Source organism: Chelonia mydas, chromosome 4, assembly GCF_015237465.2.
Source record: "Chelonia mydas isolate rCheMyd1 chromosome 4, rCheMyd1.pri.v2, whole genome shotgun sequence".
NCBI classification, from domain to species: domain Eukaryota; kingdom Metazoa; phylum Chordata; order Testudines; family Cheloniidae; genus Chelonia; species Chelonia mydas.
The window spans coordinates 88,123,772-88,143,418 of record NC_057852.1 but is presented as its reverse complement, the minus strand read 5'-3'; the positions used below and the strand labels follow the sequence as shown (position 1 = coordinate 88,143,418).

Genomic DNA, 19,647 nt, shown 5'->3' with positions numbered 1-19,647 from the left:
ACTGCAGAAAGAGTTGCATTTCAGTGGTGGACACAACATTTTGAATAAACAAATACACTTTTTTAAAGTGGCTTGGTTGGAAACCATTCCAGATTAAAGGTGCTATAAAAATATTATCCTCACCATTAATTTCTGAAACTGATATGTAAAAGTCACATATTTGCTTTAATCACCACAGCTACTTCTGTGCTAAGGCTTTAATTCGGTCTAGTGCAGGGGAGGGCAAACTGTGGCCGGAGTGCTGGATCTGGCCCATCAGGGCTTTTAATCTGGCCTGTGGGATTGCCAGCCCTGTGGCATAGTGGGGCTAAGGCAAGTTCCCTGCCTGCCCTGGCCTCACACTGCTCCTGGAAGTGGCCGGCACCGTGCCCCACCCCACTCCCAGGAGGTAAGTGGCGCCGGGCCGGAGCCCACACCCCAAACCTCTCCTGTACCCAGCACCCCAACCCCCTTCCCTAAGCCCCCTAACCCTTTGCTGCACCCCAAACCCCTGCCCTGAGCCCCTCCTGCACTCTGCACCCTTCCTGCACCCCAACCCCTTGCCCTGAGCCCCTTCCTGCACACCACACCTTCTCCTACACCCCGGACTCCCTCCTGCACCCCAACCCTGTGCCCCAGCCCAGCATGACCCTGCAGACAATTTCTCCACCCATATGTAGCCCTCGGGCCAAAAAGTTTGCCCACCCCTGGTCTAGTGGAAGAAGCCTGTTACTGACCTGTTGGACCGTGTCAGTGATGCACCCACCCCAGAGTCCCTTCTGTCCTGCATTCCTGAGGGCTCTTCAGTCTCAGTCAAGGAATTTCCTGTACTGTCAAGGTCACTGGGGGTTGTTCGATCATTATCTACATCAAGGTGAATCTGCTTTGGAGAGGAAGGGCATGGGGAAACAGAATCTAGTGCTGAATCAGAGTCCCCTTCATCTGAAAACTTCTCTGACCACTGGTTCACTATTCTCTGCATCCCTTTTACATGGTACAGGATATCATCCAGCTCTGGAAAGATGTCTTCATTCTCAAGGTCTGCCAGGTCACCTGTACTGGAATACAGAATTGAACCTGGTACATTGTCATAAATGCTAAGGCGGCTGCCCACTGAGCTAGAGGAGTTGCGCCTTTTCCCAGTGCTCAGTTCCTTGGAGCTTTCTGCACTGTTCTCCCTCCTGAGGGAGAGATGTCCATGTCCATGTCCATGAAAGCTTCCAGTTCTCCAGTTCACTGAAGAGTTGCTCTCTGATGGAGAGAAGTTACCATTGGAGAGCGCTTTGGGAAAGGTGCCTGGCTTGTGGTCTTCAGGGATAAAAAACACAGTGTCTTCTGCAAAACTTCCCCTGTTCTTAAAGTTCTGCTCCATGACATCACTGAAGGTTGATTGGTTGAAGGGGTCAAAGCCTTCGAGGTACATTCCCACCCTTTTATTATACGCACTGAGGCTGCGTGTTCTTGTGATGGGGCTAGGTGTGCTGACAGCGCTGCTTGTCTCAGACTGACTGCCACTACTGCTGGTCTGGGTGGAATTGGAGACGCTCCTTTTTCGTACCATGGGGACATTAATATGATTGCCATTGAGAGTAGAAATTTCCACACAGTTAAATTGTTTTAGCTTGTCCTCATCCAGGCCCTCTTTCAGGATGGGCCCACTGATAATAAGACCCAGTTTGGAAGGGGCTTTATTTTTGCCATGGTGAGAGCTCTTGATTTTCAGGCTCTCCATTCTCTTTAACAGGCTCTTCGTTTTAGACCTCGCATTCTTTTCATTAGCTTTCATGTTGAAGCTGAAGCTAGACAGCTCCTTAGGCGAGGGCAGGCTGCTGAAGGAGTCATCGTTTGTTATGAAGTTGCCTGATGAGCAAACGCTAACGACTGAGTTTGTTCTGGTGGTGGTTGCCTCACTCTGGGGGGTGACTTGGTGGCTACTGGTGCTGCTGGTGCTGTGAATGGAAGCTACCTCCTGACGCTCACTGAGGTCTGTCAGCACGCTTTCATGGCTAGCTGCGTTCGTCAGGAGAGGAGTTTCTGGGGATGAGGGATTCAAATCCTGTTTTGGAGGGAAGACGTCAAACTCCTCAAGCCTGGACCACCTCTTGCTGTCCCTTTGAAAAGTCCATTTACCACTTATTGCACAAGGCTCATCTTCATCGGAATCTTCACTCTGCGAGCAAAGAGAGCATCCATAAGGTATAATGGCAAACTGGTAGTGATGATGGCAAAGTCCTTTCAGTAAGTATACTTAAGTGTGTGATCTTGCTATCATTTAAGTTAATATCAAGACAGCCATGGGCTTCAATTAGAGCAAGACTGGGCCTTTGAAGCCAATCATAGGTCATAACACATAATATGCAATATATCTTAAGACTTATTTTTTTAAAAAAAATAGATGAAAATATATGTTTGAAGTTCATTTCAAAGCTGTCTTGTAGACGTAAAGCAAACAGACCAAATAATATAATCTGCCTTAAATTGTTCTTTTCAACAAACCCCAGTATCTCTAGGCTTTTAATTAATTGGTCACAGTGGATACCCTTGAGATCAGTGGAAATTCCTGGCATGCATAAAATTTTAAACCGGAGTCAGTGAGGGGCAGGTCTCACTCTGGTCTCTCTCCAATGTTACTCTGTTGAGAGTGGCTTTGTTTATATTCCTTTGCAATTAAGAGATGCTTCTCAGACATTCTCAATTGTAGTAGCTTAACTTCTTACACACCCTTGAAGCTTAAATGGTCTTATAACTGTGACTAATGAGATAGCAAGAGAACCTATTACACTGCTACAGTTTAATGCCTCCAGGCTCTTACCTGGTCCTTTCCTCCCCCATAACCCAGCAGCTGACACTAAGATTGTCCTGTGAAGTTTCTACTTCAGATTAGCTCCAGGCAATTTTAAACATTACTTCATAGATACTGAGCAGTAAAAGCCAGCAACAGTGTGTAACACAAGTAAATTGTCAGTAACCTCTCCACTGATTATATTTGATGTATGGGCAGTGCCTGAGGGTATGTTTCAACATTGCCGCTTAAGCCTCAATCTTTTACTGCAAGGGAATGATCTTGTATGACCACCACACTTCTCTTCCATCCACATGGAGAAGATCATATGACACACAAGTTGGAAGACCAGAACTAAAAAGAGTACTATTTTAACACACCATAGCAATACAGGATACATCTTTGGTGCTAAACAAAGATCAAAAGGTAAACTTGCCAAAGTTAGTTTTCTACATAGTTAATATGTGCCAAAGTTCCAGTTTGTTTAAACTGTTTTCCTTAAGAAGACAGAAAGTACCAAACAAAAAAACCAACACCACCATAACAAAAACAAAAACCCCACAGAAGCCATTACAAATACACATATGTACAGCACACAGAGGACACACTGCACTCTGTGGTCCGGATGCTGAAACTTAAGATTCCATTCATGAGTGAGGAAACAATGGAGAAGTTTGCCTTGTTAATTAAACTGGGAAGTCTGCCTACAACAGGAAAATTACCTATGCCTGACAATGGGTGCCACTCAATTGGCATTGAACATGATTTGACTACAAGGGAAGACCAAGAAAACAATATTCATTCAGATGCACCCATTGCTGACACTGTCAGCAACAGGTAATTTTCCTCTTGGAAACAAGGCTTTAAGAGCCAAATCCTGGTCTTCATTAAGTCAACAAAAGTGGAATTTGGCCCTATATTTGTATATTACTCTACTGATGCTTGAGTCAAAACCAGAAACAGGTCCAAACCAAAACATAAGATCCAGACTTTGTAGAAAATTAGGCCCATTTTTAACATAAATCTTGATCACTCCGTTGTTAATGAGGCTCAGAAACAAGAAAGAGACCTGATTTCAGGAAACAGAAATCTTCTGGTAGTCAGAAAACTTCATTATACATTTCTTATGTGTATGCTATCACAAAATGTTATCTTTCAGAACCTTCTTTGCTACATACCACAAATGGATTGGGGCGGGGGGGAGGGAGGGAGAAAGGAGACTGATCTTCGTAAACACCCTTAAGATTATTTGCAAGCATTCTTGTCATGAGAATGGCAGCATTGTATTGCATAAGTTTAGTCATCTTCATCTGCAGCTATTCACTTCCAGTGGACAGTCGTGACTACTGTTGACCTTTAGCAGGCAGACATGTTTTCAGACTGCTATCCAGCTGTTCAACTGAACTGAAGAGAAGTTCTTCCCCCATCTCCAAAAAACCTTTCACAATGCCTTTGCCCATCAATCAAGGACTTAAGCCAGGGTATAATGTTTTATAATGCCAATTCCTTTATTTATACTTACTATTAAAAATCAATAAGAACAACTAAACTTTTCATAAATACTATCATACCAAATCCAAACTAGAAATTCTATCATTGCTCATCTTGAATGGTAGTGGTCTCAGTTTAAGACTCACTGACTAATGAGATTGTCCTGCGCGAACAGCAGAGAAACTCTACAAACCGTGCTGATTTCCTTACCAATGTGCAAACTACTTCAAGCTTATTTAACAGTATTCTTCAGAGATTTTGCCTTAGTTTAGATTAGTATTTTAAACAGTGATTAAAAAGCCCCTGAGTAATGGGTCCAACTCTGCAAGCTGAGCATCTTTTGGGAAAGGTTGGGAATCCTCCGCTCCCTCTGAGCCTGCCTACATGAAAAAGCATTTTGGTGTTCTAACTTGGTTCTGAAGAGTCAACTCAAGTTAGCTGAGATGATGATTTACTCTGGTCCATGCTGATTAGTCAGCACCATATGGGCTAACAGCTGAACACGAGAGTGTGAATAGTTGACATAAGTGTACTGACAGGTCACAGTAGTTGAGAGTGCGCCACATCCGTGTCTCAGAGTGCGTAAAAGATTTAGCTGAATCAATGAGTGTATTCGCTTACAGGGCCAAATCCTGAAGTCCTTAATCAAAAGATCACAATGAAGTGTAAAGAGCGTTTTACCTGTGTAAGGATGCCAGATTTGGCCCAGGAACAATCTTGCGCTGCAGCTAAATTAGATGAACTATGAGATCATGTTCAGCTTTTTTTTTTTTTTAAATGGTTCTGTAACGTAGGATGTTAAAAACAAAACAAAACAAAACACATCTTACCCTTTTTCTATGTGGACTAATTTCTAGCTTCATCACTGCACATTTGTTTAAAGTATTTAAGCGCCTGTGGAACAAAACAAAACACACCAAGTTAACAACAGCAGGCGTATGACTTTTGTGACGCTGGCTATTTCAATTAAAATGCTTTTGTGAAGGCTATCTCCAAACTCCTTTGCATACAAAGAGCCACAAGGGGAGCCTCAATTAGCAATTATGCTTAATTATTAACACATTACTTCATCTGAATTCTGGGTGAGAAGAGTAGGGGTAGAGGAGCATTTACTAGTTTCCCTGGGTCTAGTCAAAGAGAGGGAAGTGAATAACTGAACAGTCCAAAGAGCGTAGAGACAGACCAAGTTTGAAAGTGCCTTTAAATTAATGAATTACTAATAATTATTGCTTAATATCAAATATCTTTTTACATATAATCCTGAAGCAAATTATCCCAACATACATAGAATAAGGTACAAAGAAAGTGCTTCTCTGCAATTGTGGGTGTAATGCAGCCTGCTGTTGCTTTAATTTTTTACCCTTCTAGTTGAAACCTCAAAGAGGAAAACTAATTTTCCACACATCAGGTGCCTATTTTGTTCCTCTGTGGTGTAACATAAATTACTTTCAAGACAGCCCCAGGACAACTCTACTAATCTGTTCAAAAAAAAAAAAAAAGAAGAAAAAAGAAAATCATAGACCTTGTTCTTCCTTCCAAGTCTGTACAGTTTCTTTCATATCTAAGACTGTGGCTCTCAAAATAAAAACAAACAAAATTCATTGCTGGGTAAGAGTACAGCAGCTATAATTAACCAGGCTCCCCATGAAATGCGCTTTTAAATTCATACTTTAAGGCATTATATGCATCTTTTTGTATAATCTTCTCTGGCTGGCTGCTGATCCAGTGCCCATTGAAATCAATGGAGGTCTTTCCATTAAATTCAGTAGTGTTGAATCAGGCCCTGCGTGCATACAGTTCCAAGCAGAGTAATCTGACCTTTCTTAGTCCACTGATAAATTAGGGCACTGAGTTCATTGAGAGCAGAATCAAGCATATAAACACTCCCAGTTTAAAATGTAGGTCTTTATTTTACAATGTTGACGTCTTTTAAGCTAAATTTGGAGAAGCTAATATACCCCTAGTTTCTTTTTTTTTTTTTTTTTTAAAAAGAGAAACTAAAAGGAAATCCTAGATACCTTTACGTATCAATACTGAGTCTTGTTAATTTTATGTAATAACTTAGTAATGCCTAGAGGATTAACCACCAACTTCCTTCACTTTCTGCCCACCTTTTGCACAGACAAGGGTTTTTGCACAGGGTTTGACCCGGCACCCACTGACGTTTATGGCAAAGCTTTTATTGGTTTCAGTTGTGAAGGATCAGGCCCTTAGGAAATGGAGGATCCAGTTACATGATAAAGATGAAACAAAGGTACAGAGCCTTGCTCAAAACCAAGGTCACACAGCAAGTAGGGGGCAGGACAGTCTCCTCATTGTTCAATGGGTGGTCCTAGGCCCTGTTTCCAGGGCACTAGTCAGCCCCTGCTCTGAAGACAGAATTATTAATTTCCGTGTGTGCTTTCCTATGGCTCTCATCATTGTAGCATGTGAGAGCGTCTCTCAAACATTGCTATTTATTTTCACAACACTCCTACAAAACAAAGGAGTGGGATTATTCCCATTTACAAATGGGAAACTGGGAGTAGAACCCAGGTCTTGACTCTCAGTCCTGTGTCTCCTTGCAATAGACTGGCCTCTCTCCAAGTGACAAAGATTACAGTGCACACCACCATTCCAAAACATCACTCCATGTTGTCTTCAGAGTAATTACTCTGTGATGAAACTTGCGGAGTCTGATTCCACTGATACCAGCTTGACACTTGTATAACTTCATTGGCTTCAATGCAGTTACTCCTGATTGCGTAATGGAGAGCAGAATAAGGCTCACTGGTCTTTAGACAAGTATCAGAGGGAACTTGACATTCTGGTGTGTGAGGCCTTACCAAATAGATATTGAGTTGGAGACCAAATACAACTGACCCTGAGGAGGGCCCTACACACATGAAAGTGTTTCTGCCTTAGAGTAAGATTCAAAACAATTTTGACTGAAGGGTGTATTCAAATTTATTTTTAATTCCTTCTTCACACTCTCGCTGATCTCCTCTCAGAATGTTATAGGGGACATTTTTCTCTTGCAAAACATTGATGGGATATGTTGATTCTCTGTTTTGGATAACCTGCATTGTGCTAATGTTATATATTCAGTGTAGTTTTTAAACTATCAACATGAAAGAAAAACAAAAAATGTAATGGAGTTGTTCACAAATAACTTTTACAACAGGGCTCAGCTATGTGATTGTGACTAACCCTCCTTTTTGGATTGCATAACAGCAATTGTTAATTTAATTTTGAAGAAAAATTAAAACCTTTCTTCAAAATATGAATTCCCAAGTGTTTAGTTGCAAAAAACCAAACTAAACTAGCTTTTTTAAAAGCATACCTGCCCTACTGTGAATAAAATGTTACTCAAAACACAGGTCACTGTATATCTTCCAGAGGAGTAAACACTATTTGGCTTTTCTTTAACTTTTGATTTATAATTTGGAACTCCTGGGCCTCAATCCAAGGCATACTAAACTTGGCCTTCAGTTCTGTTTCATGTAACAATTTGTGAATTTTACAGTATTGAAGCATTTGCCTCATACAGCAAAGAAGCTGCCACTGAGTCCCCATATCAGGTTTTATCTATTTCCAGACTGTTGCATTTAACTAGCCTGACCACTTTGATCTGTCAGGGGAAAAACATATTTAGGGCCTGCCTGATAAGTGTCTCTTTGATTTCACAAAGATTATATTGTAGCCTGCCCTCCCCCCATTTAAAATACAACCCTTGAACAGCTGAATGAGATAAGCGTAGAGACTATTTCTACAGAGATCCTTTTAAAAAAAAACAAAACCTCCAACCCCTCACAAACACAAATATGAAAGCAAGTTAAGATCATCCCTTTATGAATGAGATCAGTTACAGGAACAACCAGGCATGTAAAGATTCCGTTTCAGATCTGACATGTTTTCATTATAAAAACAGTTTCCTTTTGAAAATCTAAATGCTCTACAGAGATGTCTCAGATCTGTGTGTTTCATTTAACAGTCCCATAATCACACCTCCAGCTTGTTTATACAGGGCGAGACACTGAAACCTTTAATCATGTTGCATAGTGGTGCCTTACTCTATAAGTAGTTCCACTGAACGAATATTATATATAAATACACACACACACTTATTCAGGTTACAAAAATCAAACACTCAAAGGTATGAAATGCTGGGATTAATGTTGCCTTTGCAACCTTAATTCAGCCCCCATATGTATATGCATTATATGATCACATACTATTTTTCCATAGGACCCCTGTCTCATTCAGTGCATAAGATGGATGGTGCTCAATTAATGAGCAGCTAGTCAGTATTTGGTATTTTCCTCATTATTCAATGTGTGGCCTTAGGTCTTATTTCCTGGGTGTAAAGAGAGTGTAACGAGAGTGATGGTAACACCCATTGTTTCATGTTCTCTGTGTATATAAAATCTCCCTACTGTATTTTCCACTGCATGCATCCGATGAAGTGAGCTGTAGCTCACGAAAGCTTATGCTCAAATAAATGTATTAGTCTCTAAGGTGCCACAAGTACTCCTTTTCTTTTTGCGGATACAGACTAACATGGCTGCTACTCTGAAACCGATCATTATGCAAGGCACTGAATTTAGCCATATGGAGTGGAAATCCACCAACTTCATGAAAAAACTCGTACAGATACAGACAGACATCATCTTCCTTTCCAAATGCAAACAGATGGACATCGTACCAAAAGGACGGAGGTAAAAAAATCCATTATAATCTACATACCACACAGACTATGCTGACAGATTGTGCCACACACTCTCAAAGAAACTGCGGAACCACCTGATCAACATCCTGTACAGCAAACAGGGAAAGATTAAGAATGAGCTCTCAAAACTGGATACTCTCATAAAAAAAACAACCCTCCACACAAACTTCCTCGTGGCTGGACTTTACAAAAACTAGACAAGCCATTTACAACACACACTTTGCTTCTCTACAAAAGAAAAAGGACACTAAACTATCTAAACTACTACATGCCACAAGGGGCCACAACAGTGGTTCCCTTAACCCACCCAGCAATATTGTTAATCTATCCAGCTATACTTTTAGCCCAGCAGAAGAATCTGTCCTATCTCGGGGCCTCTCCTTCTACCCCTCCACCCCTACGAACATGATACAGTTCTGTGGTGAGCTAGAATCCTATTTTCGACGTCTCTGACTCAAGGAACATTTCCAACACACCTCTGAACAGCATACTAACCCACACAGACCTTCCTACCAACACTACAAAAAGAAGAATTCTGGGTCGACTCCTCCTGAAGGTCGAAACAACAGACTGGACTTCTACATATAGAGTGCTTCCGCCGACGTGCACGGGCTGAAATTGTGGAAAAGCAGCATCACTTGCCCCACAACCTCAGCCGTGCAGAACACAATACAACCCACAGCCTCAGAAACAACTCTGACATAATAATCAAAAAGGCTGACAAAGGAGGTGCTGTCGTCATCACGAATAGGTCGGAACACGAACAAGAGGCTGCTCGGCAGCTCTCCAGCACCACATTCTACAAGCCATTACCTTCTGATCCCACTGAGGGTTACCAAAAGAAACTACAGCATCTGCTCAGGAAACTCCCTGAAAAAGCACAAGAAGAAATCCGCACAGACACACCCCTGGAACCTCGACCAGGGGTATTCTATCTGCTACCCAAGATCCATAAACCTGGAAATCCTGGGCACCCCATCATCTCAGGCATTGGCACCCTGACAGCAGGATTGTCTGGCTATGTAGACTCCCTCCTCAGGCCCTACGCTACCAGCACTCCTAGCTATCTTCGAGATAACACTGACTTCCTGAGGAAACTACAATCCACCAGTGATCTTCCTGAAAACACCATCCTAGCCACTATGGATGTAGAAGCCCTCTACACCAACATTCCACACAAAGATGGACTACAAGCCGTCAGGAACAGTATCCCCGATAATGTCACGGCAAACCTGGTGGCTGAACTTTGTGACTTTGTCCTCACCCATAACTATTTCACATTTGGGGACAATGTATATCTTCAAATCAGCGGCACTGCCATGGCTACCTGCATGGCCCCACAGTATGCCAACACTTTTATGGCTGACTTAGAACAACGCTTCCTCAGCTCTCGTCCCTAATGACTCTACTTGCGCTACATTGATGACATCTTCATCATCTGGACCCATGCAAAAGAAGCCCTTGAGGAATTCCACCATGATTTCAACAATTTCTATCCCACCATCAACCTCAGCCTGGACCAGTCCACACAAGAGATCCACTTCCTGGACATTACGGTGCTAATAAGCAATGGTCACATAAACACCACCCTATACCGGAAACCTACTGACTGCTATATTTACCTGCATGCCTCCACCTTTCATCCAGACCACACCACACGATCCACTGTCTACAGCCAAGCTCTACAATACAAGCGCATTTGCTCCAACCCCTCAGACAGAGACAAACACCTACAAGATCTCTATCAAGCGTTCTTACAACTACAATACCCACCTGCTGAAGTGAAGAAACAGATTGACAGAGCCAGAAGTTACCTACTACAGGACAGGCCCAACAAAGAAAACAACAGAACGCCACTAGCCATCACTTTCAGCCTCCAACTAAAACCTCTTCAGCTCATCATCAAGGATCTACAACCTATCCTGAAGGAGGACTCATCACTCTCACAGATCTTGGGAGACAGGCCAATCCTTGCTTCCAGACAGCCCCCCAACCTGAAGCAAATACTCACCAGCAACCACACAACAAAAACACTAACCCAGGAACCTATCCTTGCAACAAAGACCGTTGCTAACTGTGTCCACATATCTATTCAGGGGACACCATCATAGGGCCTAATCACATCAGCCATGCTATCAGAGGCTCGTTCGCCTGCACATCTACCAATGTGATATATGCCATCATGTGTCAGCAATGCCCCTCTACCATGTACATTGGCCAAACTGGACAGTCTCTATGTAAAAGACTAAATGGACACAAATCAGACGTCAAGAATTATAACATTCAAAAACCAGTCGGAGAACACTTCAATCTTTCTGGTCACTTGATTACAGACCTAAAAGTGGCAATACTTCAACCAAAAAAAAAAACAAAACTTCAAAAACAGACTCCAATGAGAGACTCCTGAATTGGAATTAATTTGCAAACTGGACACCATTACATTAAGCTTGAATAAAGACTGGGAGTGCATGTGTCATTACACAAAGTAAAACTATTTCCCCATGTTTATTCCCCCCCCCCCCATCACTGTTCCTCACAGGTTCTTGTCAACTGCTGGAAATGGCCCACCTTGATTATCACTACAAAAGGTTCCCCCCACCCCCATCCTCCTCTCTCTCCTGCTGGTAATAGCTCACCTTACCTGATCACTCTTACAGTGTGTATGGTAACACCCATTGTTTCACGTTCTCTGTGTATATAAATTCTCCCCACTGTATTTTCCACAGCATACATCCAATGAAATGAGCTGTAGCTCACAAAAGCTTATGCTCAAATAAATTTTTTAGTCTCTAAGGTGCCACAAGTACTCCTTTTCTTTTTAAAGCATCCGAGTCTGTCTCAAACGTTTAATATTTATTTTCACAACACCCCTATAAACTGAGGGTGTGGTATTATTCCCCTTTACAGATGGGGAACTGAGGCACAACAAGATTGAGGTTAAAAAAAAGTGTCCACTAATTTGGGGGGACCAAATTTGAGATACTTAGGACCTGATTTTTTCAGAGTACTTAGCATTAGAGCATTGAAACACATTGCCAGTGGGTTTCACAGGTATCTGATGACAGCAGAGGAGTGGGGAGACTCGGAAATAATGGGTTCCGTTCCAAGCTCTAGTGGAAATGTTCTCTAGTGAGCACAGACTCTTCCGACTGTTCTCCCCTGTATAGACCTCTTCTGCCTCATCACTTCCAACATGCCCCTCCCCTCACAATCTTCTCCCCTCGCCCCTATCCCAATCTCCTTATTCAACCATTCCCAATCCCTCCTGGCTCCTTGTCCTCAATCTTCCTAGCCAGACCCAGTTTTCCCCCTTCTAGATCCTCATCCAATCGGTCTCTCTTTTCTCCCTCTTGGCCGTTAGTTGTCCAACCCCCAGCCTACAAAAATACTTCTTGGATATTGAGCATTTAAATCCTTTAGGCACACTCAGCCATAAGGTTTAATAAATTGCTGCTGGGCCAAATTCTGCCCTCAGTGATGTTTGTGAATAGTGTAATTGAGGGCAAAATTTGGCCCACTACTCTGTGTTAAAGTAGTGGTTCCCAGTCATTAATACAGTATGCTTAAATCCTGGTACTTCAGATTTTTGTGATTGGGATTTAATCTTTTCCACCATACCTCGATGAGTCTCTGTGCTGGGTCATAATGTGCCTTCGCTGCCTGCCTGCTTCCCATTCATTTGTGCATACTCTAACCTGCCATGGTGGTTGGGCAGACTCCAAACTCAAAGCTCAAAGGAGCTGCAAGCACTAGTCATGTTGGTCTGCTACAATAATCTTAGTTGGCTCAAAAGTCTGGGAGCCCCAGGGTTTAAGTATGTTCCGATCTCTCTTATGCAGCTATGCCTGTGTGTAGCCACTACGGTGGCGGCGCTTTAGACCCCCAAAATGAGACACAGATAAGACAGGATTTCCATAAGAGTCTGCTACAAAATCTGTACTTCGGTAGCAACATCCTTTAGGACGAGCATGTTTCAGGACCTTGTTTCATACACACATTGTATGCCCAGTAGCCCTTTGAAGATAAATTCCTAGTCACTACTCTACAGAGCTTCTTAAGAAACAAACAAACAGGGCTTTGCAGACAGTAACCACCTGAAGCATCCCTGGCAGATTAGGATATAATCCCTGATGTTATCTGCTAACCATATGTTTCATGATCACTAACAGACTGTTTTCTAATTATTTCCACTGTGTTGCTATTAAGTATCATGAGCACTGTATACTATCTCTATAATCTTGATTTTATCTGGTGGTTTATATTGGTCAGGGAAGCCAGTAACACAGGAACAACATTTAACCTTTCCACTAAAAAACACTAACATTCAGGTTTGAGCAGTATATACAAATTAGAGATCTGTCCAAATGATAAAATTGGGATCTGAAACTGGGCCTCCCTTAAGTTTGGAAGTGTTTGGATCCGGGGATTTGGTTTGGACCCATTCCTGCTAAAATGTCAATATTGGGCACAATTTAAAGAGATAGTTTTTAAAAACTTGGATGCTTGACTTAACACTGGGGACGTAAGCCCTTGTTTAGGCAACTAATTCGATGGCCTGATTTTCAGAGGTGCTTAGCACCTGCAGATCCCACTAAATTTGTGCAGGATGGGGCCCTTAGATTGTAAACTATATGGGGGCGGGGCCTCTTCTTCATACCCAGCTGTAAATCACTAATCTTTAGTGTATACAAATAATAATGCCTCCCTTTGAAGTAAGGCAAGTATTATATTTTTTCAGAGTGAAGTGTTTACCAAAAGTATTGCAGCAAACATTTAGCACTACACTCCTTGACTTCTCTTCATGTTATAGTTTTCAATAGGGAATAATATTTATACAATCAGTCTGTGATTAAAGTTTTGCTGGTGGTTTTCCCTGCTCACATTATAAATTGCTGTTTATTAAATTGTGTGTCCCTGTTCTTTGGGTAAGAGAAGTTATTTGAAATGCTGCATTAAATGACGTATAATTCTGATCACTTCTACTGTACGTGTTTTCAAAATGTATGTTCTGATTTAATTTCTCTGTAAAATGTGCAATAAGCATAAGAAGATAACAAGGATTGCTAGTAGCACATCAGTTGACATGGAGAGTTATATTCTCAGCCCAGGGCACAGGAAGTCTCACACACGCACACCTTCCATTACTTTGTTACTGTCAATTGCATTTGGGTGTTAACTGAACATTGTGCTAAAAATGCAAGAGAATTCCCAACTACCAAGATTTTCAGCCAAGATCTAGTGACAGATTTATAGCTCTGTGACAACAGCTGTAAGCCCTTTCCTAAATTAATTATAATGTTTACAAAGTGTCTTTAACATCAGTCAAAATAAATGCAAAAAGCATGAAGAAATATAGCACATTAATTCCAAACCACATTAGCTAGAGGTAGTCTAGCCAAAGATATTTAATTGACTTAACAAAATTTAACCAAGAGGGTATGATGGAACCCTAAAGGAATACAGAATTTGGTAACCTATTAATATGGGCCAATACTTATAAAGGATATGTAGCCAAATTCTGATTTCAGAGTTGTTCCATGGAGTTATTTGGTTTTATTTCATGGTTAGTAGAGTCTGAATATGTCCCCCAAAATTTTAAACTTAAATCAAAATCATTCTTCATTTGTACAATACTGCCAGATCAATCACAATGGCTTCAAAACCATGTTATAGCCTTCAAAAACTCTGTCCTTGGTTTCACTGTTGTATATAGTAATCCCATTAGGCTAATAAGCAAATTATATTATTGTATATTATATTTTGAAGACTAAAGCAAATTAGCTATTTTACAACAAACAGCCATATAAAACAGTGGATACTTTTACAAAAAAAAAAAGTCTTCTTGAGTTGGTTTTTGATCAGAAGGCTGTTTTGTCAGATTCCATTTCCTGAAGACTTGTAACTTATCCTTAAGGTAGAAGGCTACAAAAGCAAAACCTAAAACTTTACGGATCACATGAGCAGGGAATGTCATAGCTTAATACAGAAAATAGTCTTACTTTCATTCAGTGAGAGAGGGAAACGCTTTCCTGCCCCCCACATAAATAAATAAATAAAAAAAATCCAGATTAAGATAATACTTAAGCAGGAGAGTGTTGAATTCAAAATACATTGGTTTGGCTACATTTTTTTTTCCTGGCAAGGAAAGACTACATTTCTGGGAATTTTTTTTTTTTTTTTTTTTTTAAAAACCACATCACTATGCTTTCTGTTAAATGGCCTTACGGGTTACAGAGCATATAAATGAGCATTTGAAATGCAGTATATTGCATACTGTGTGTGAACTTTTCACTTTCATGACATTATCTATCCTCAATGAATGTGAAGTGAACTTAATTTTCCTTTTCTGTGACTCAGCTTAAATCATTTTAGATATTTCTGAAGTACTTTCTATTCTAGCTGGTGCCTTTTTCTCTCCCCTGTGCTGGAAGCACAGCATAGAATTGCACCAAAGTTACAAACTTCTCTTCAGGACTTGGTTTTAACTCTGTAGAGGCTGATGACATATGCACGTATTGGCCTACAGTGTTCATTTGACTAGAATGCTGGAAAGCTGCAGTAGTGAAAGGCAGGAGTAGAAAAAATTACCAGACTTAATTTTATTTAGCTCGAGGCAGATATGAAAGATGAGTGATCAGGTTCTACCCCAATGCAAGAAAGTGAAATCTTACACTGGAGAATGGAATTGTGTTGTAGTAACCAGGCAAGGTACTAACAAACTTCAACAGGACTTTATTTTTTTTTAAAGTGGAAACCTCTTTTCCAAGCTGCTGCTGCACCCTCAGTAGCTCTCCCTCAGCCTCTTCAACTCCTCCCCCCTCCTTCCTGTCCTTTCAGACTCCGAACAGCCAGTGCTCCCAAGTCTAGTAATTGCAAGCAACATCTAAACACCACAAATTGGTTTTTAACTGTGTCAGAATAAGATGTTGTAACAGGGTGGTTGGCTTTGTAGTCTAGAATACTTAAGGCAGAATTGCTAATGCCTTACTCATTCTGGTGATCAGTTACTTGCATGAGTGGTCAAGCCGAGTTTAGTAGGACTACTTGTGTAAGTAACTGCTCACCAATGTGAGTAAGGGATTAGCAATCTGGCTGTGAGGTAGCAGTAGCACAGTTCTCAGAAAATCATCCCTGTTCACATTTGGGATGGATACCATGATACAGCGATGTTAGCAACAACCCTGTTTAAATACAGTTTTAGCCAGCATAGTTCTGATTCTGCTGTGGCTTAATAATTCAAGAAGAGGTAGTCAAATCAAACAAGGAATTAAAGAGACTGGGAAATATTTATCATGAAGATGGCCACTAGTTGCTTTTTAGCACTTTTCTTTAAAATAAAAAACCCAAACATATTTATATGACTTTTTAAAATTAAGATATTCTGGCCATGGCTACTGGATAACAAAAGTCCTCAAAGAGATTATTAATTAGTAAATGATTCAGTTGAGGTTATTCTTATCCCACATAAAGTGCTTTCTTGCAAAACAATATATTTCACTTACCTGCATAAGGCCTCAATGGCATCTCTGTCCAGAAAGTCATGCTCTCGCTTGACTAAAGTGATGTCAATGGGAAACAGGAGATCTGAAGGAAACAAGAGAGATGGACAATCAAAAAGAACCTTATTCCCAAAATTTACTCATTTCAAAGCAGCCAGCTGTCTCAGAGTCAGCTCACTAAGATGCAGGCAACCAGTTCCTCCAAGATAAATTGCACATCTTACCATTTCAAATGCCAGAAAGATATTTACTCCTCGTGTAGAAACTTTTGCATGTAGCTCTGATAACTGATATAAGTTCACGTGCGTCAGGGAAAAAATATTGAGCAAAGCAAAGATGAAACAAGGAAAGAGAGGCAGCAACAAGCTGAATGCAGCCATCTGCCTGTCATCAAAAGCTGCAATTGAGTCAGGCTAGCCTAGTTTAAAACAAATATTTGCACTTTGATCAAGCTTGTATACCTCACATTAAAGCAAAAGGTCAGCAAAATCAAAATCTCTGGCTGTTAATCAAGCAATTTAATAGTCTGTCACTTATGACATTAAGAAGATAGGAACTGAAATTAAAAAAAGCCAAACTGCTAAGAGCCCTATGCTGTTTTCATTCCCTAAAAGATTGTTTAGATAAACACTTTGGGAGAGCAAGGAGGAGGAAACAATGTTGGCAGTGTGCTGGAAATTTACTACAGCTCTGAAACAGCACCCAGATAAATATTATTTACTGTGCTCCACAGATTCCTGAATGTCACAAGTCCTGATCCTGGATTCCTTGCACAGCCAAAATTCCCACTGAAGCCACTGAAAGTTCTGAGTATTCAAGTAATATATGAACAGGGGCTAAAGCTACTGCTGCAGCTGTATTCCGTTTCTGATCACACGGATTTTGTAGAATAAGGAAAAGCAATTTTGTGTACAAACAATTTCCTAGAGATTCTGCATAACAGTAAAGCATGATCAAAATGACCCTCAAAAGCACTAAGTTGCCTAAGAATCCAAACTTTCCAAATGTAAATCCCTGCCCCCTGGATTTTGACAGTATTGAATCTACAGTCCCCAAGCACACGTCCCAAGAAAGTATGTTCTTCGCACCATGTCAGCACCAAAAGAGAGGAAACATAATAGAAGGAAATTTCATTTCTAAACAGGCAAACAAAAAAATTGCCAACCGCTGTCTTTGCGACTGCTATTATTTTCTCACATTGCCAATGCAGCTGCGAATTAAAGCTCAAATGGATCATTTTTCAAGAGGGCCAGTTTAGCACTGGCTTCAATTTCCTACCATTATTCTCTGTAAATAGTGGATTGTCTATATACAGTGTTAAAACTAACAGCTGGGGATTTGGTTTTATGAATAAGAACAGGCAGCTATGACTGCTTCATAACTTTGCTAGGATGCAAATAATTTTTATAAACAAAAACCAGACAAAACCAAGGACTTTCACTGCATCTTTTTAAAAAAAAACTTTGCATTTTAGTGAAAACCAGACGTAGCTTAAAAACTCTAAGCCAAATCCTGAAGTGCTTATCAGACAAAACTGCCAGTGAAGTCAGAGTTTTGCTGGAATAAGGACTTTGAAGAGTCTTGGGAATTGAAAAATCTCCTCAGGGTTTTATCTTTAAATTAGTGTGTGTGCGTGTGTGTGCACTCTCTCAACCCCACAGAATGAACCCTGCCCCCCAAAACCAACTCATGCCAGAAAACACACAGGAAGCAAGGACCATCCATGAGGAGCCCAGGTGCTTACATACTGACATAGGTTCTCAGTTCTCTCTCTTTTTCCTGGCAGTGGCTCCACTGGAGGGTCTTCTCTGGCTACAGCTGCTAGTAAGAAGTCGGATTGGACTGGTGGATCCACTGTTGAAAAGATTCAATGGGCACTGCAGAAGCTATGGACGCTACTGCAGTGAAGGACTGGGTTCCAAAAGCTGTCCACCCATGAAGGACAGTGGTGGAGACATCTCCTGCCCTGAGGTGAATCCCCACGAACACAAATAGTATAATACGTCTTCATATTGAAGTTTGTTTAATTTGGCCCATTAACTAATCCTCACTGAGCTCTGAAGTATTATTTGCCTCAGTTTCCCCCAACTCTGAAACAGGGGTAGAGAGGTCTCCCCCCACCGATGTAAATTAGTATCAGAGTTGGGACAAGAGGTCAAGTGTACTCGGATCTCAGTCCTGTTCAGTCCTCTAGACCAGAGGTTGCAAAACTATGGTCAGTGGAGCACTTGCTGGTTAGAGTGTTGATTACCCCTTCTTATTTGCAGCTGCTAAAATAGCATCAGCGGTGCCAAAAATGAATGACAAACTTTCTTACATAGTCATGTAATTAATTGCTATAAATGCCATAGGCATATTATGAGATCACAAATGGGAAGGGGAGGGGTCCATGAGTGTCATTCAAATCTGGCTAAGAAAAACTTCGCGAATCCCTGCATTAAACTAAAGATCTATGAAGTGAAACTATTTAAAATTGCCACCATGTTGGAGTGTCTTTGTACGTTTTGGTATAAACTCGCCAACTTGTGTGTTTGCATGTGGTGGATGGTAGATACCAGCACAGTACAGGATCTGATAGTGCTTCAATTCTTCACACCCCACTCTAGTTCCATATTTGACACTGCATTTAGAAATTAATTATCCTGTCTAAACAATAAAGCTCTCGTAAATTGATGACACAGAAAAATCAACTCCGCTACTTACCTTCGTAAAGCTGAGCATACTGTGGGAACCCTGCTGCTCGTAGCCAATCACACGCTTCCTTAGCCTCAATTTCTGGAAGAGAAGAGAAGCAAAACACCCTCTGGTTAGTCATTTGCAAAGCAAAAAGTTCTTTTGTAAAATTTCCTTTGCTATGGTTACAAAATGAGCATGTAAATATTCAGCAAAATCCTAGCTGAAATATAGCTTATTCTCCAAGCTTTGTTGTTTCATGTTTGATTTGCCTTTCCTTTTGTGACCAAACACAACTTAGATATTGGAACTACATTAATACTCATCTCATATTTACAAGGTGCTCAATGCCAATATTTAAATAAAACAGATGAATGCTGTTGGTATTATGGACTAGGCTGTGCAGGTTTTGTTAAAACCAGAGAAACCAGGGTGCAGTCAACGTGAACAGCATTAATTCAATAAGTCGTGTAATCTCTTGGCACAGCTATTCTCTCTAGTCAGAAATACCTAAT

General features: G+C 41.0%; 1 protein-coding gene across 4 annotated transcripts in view; it reads right to left on the bottom strand.

Annotated features, from left to right (window-relative positions):
• DLC1 (DLC1 Rho GTPase activating protein) overlaps positions 1-19,647 on the bottom strand; it is a 356,025-nt gene that overhangs the window by 14,708 nt on the left and 321,670 nt on the right. For all 4 annotated transcript variants that reach the window (XM_043546178.1, XM_043546179.1, XM_007071048.4 and 1 more), the window contains 4 exons: positions 19,163-19,234; positions 16,463-16,544; positions 5,083-5,146; positions 717-2,149 (listed from right to left, as the gene is read on the bottom strand). In XM_043546178.1, the coding sequence (XP_043402113.1) occupies positions 717-2,149; positions 5,083-5,146; positions 16,463-16,544; positions 19,163-19,234 (1,651 nt within the window). The remainder of the gene's footprint in view (positions 1-716; positions 2,150-5,082; positions 5,147-16,462; positions 16,545-19,162; positions 19,235-19,647) is intronic.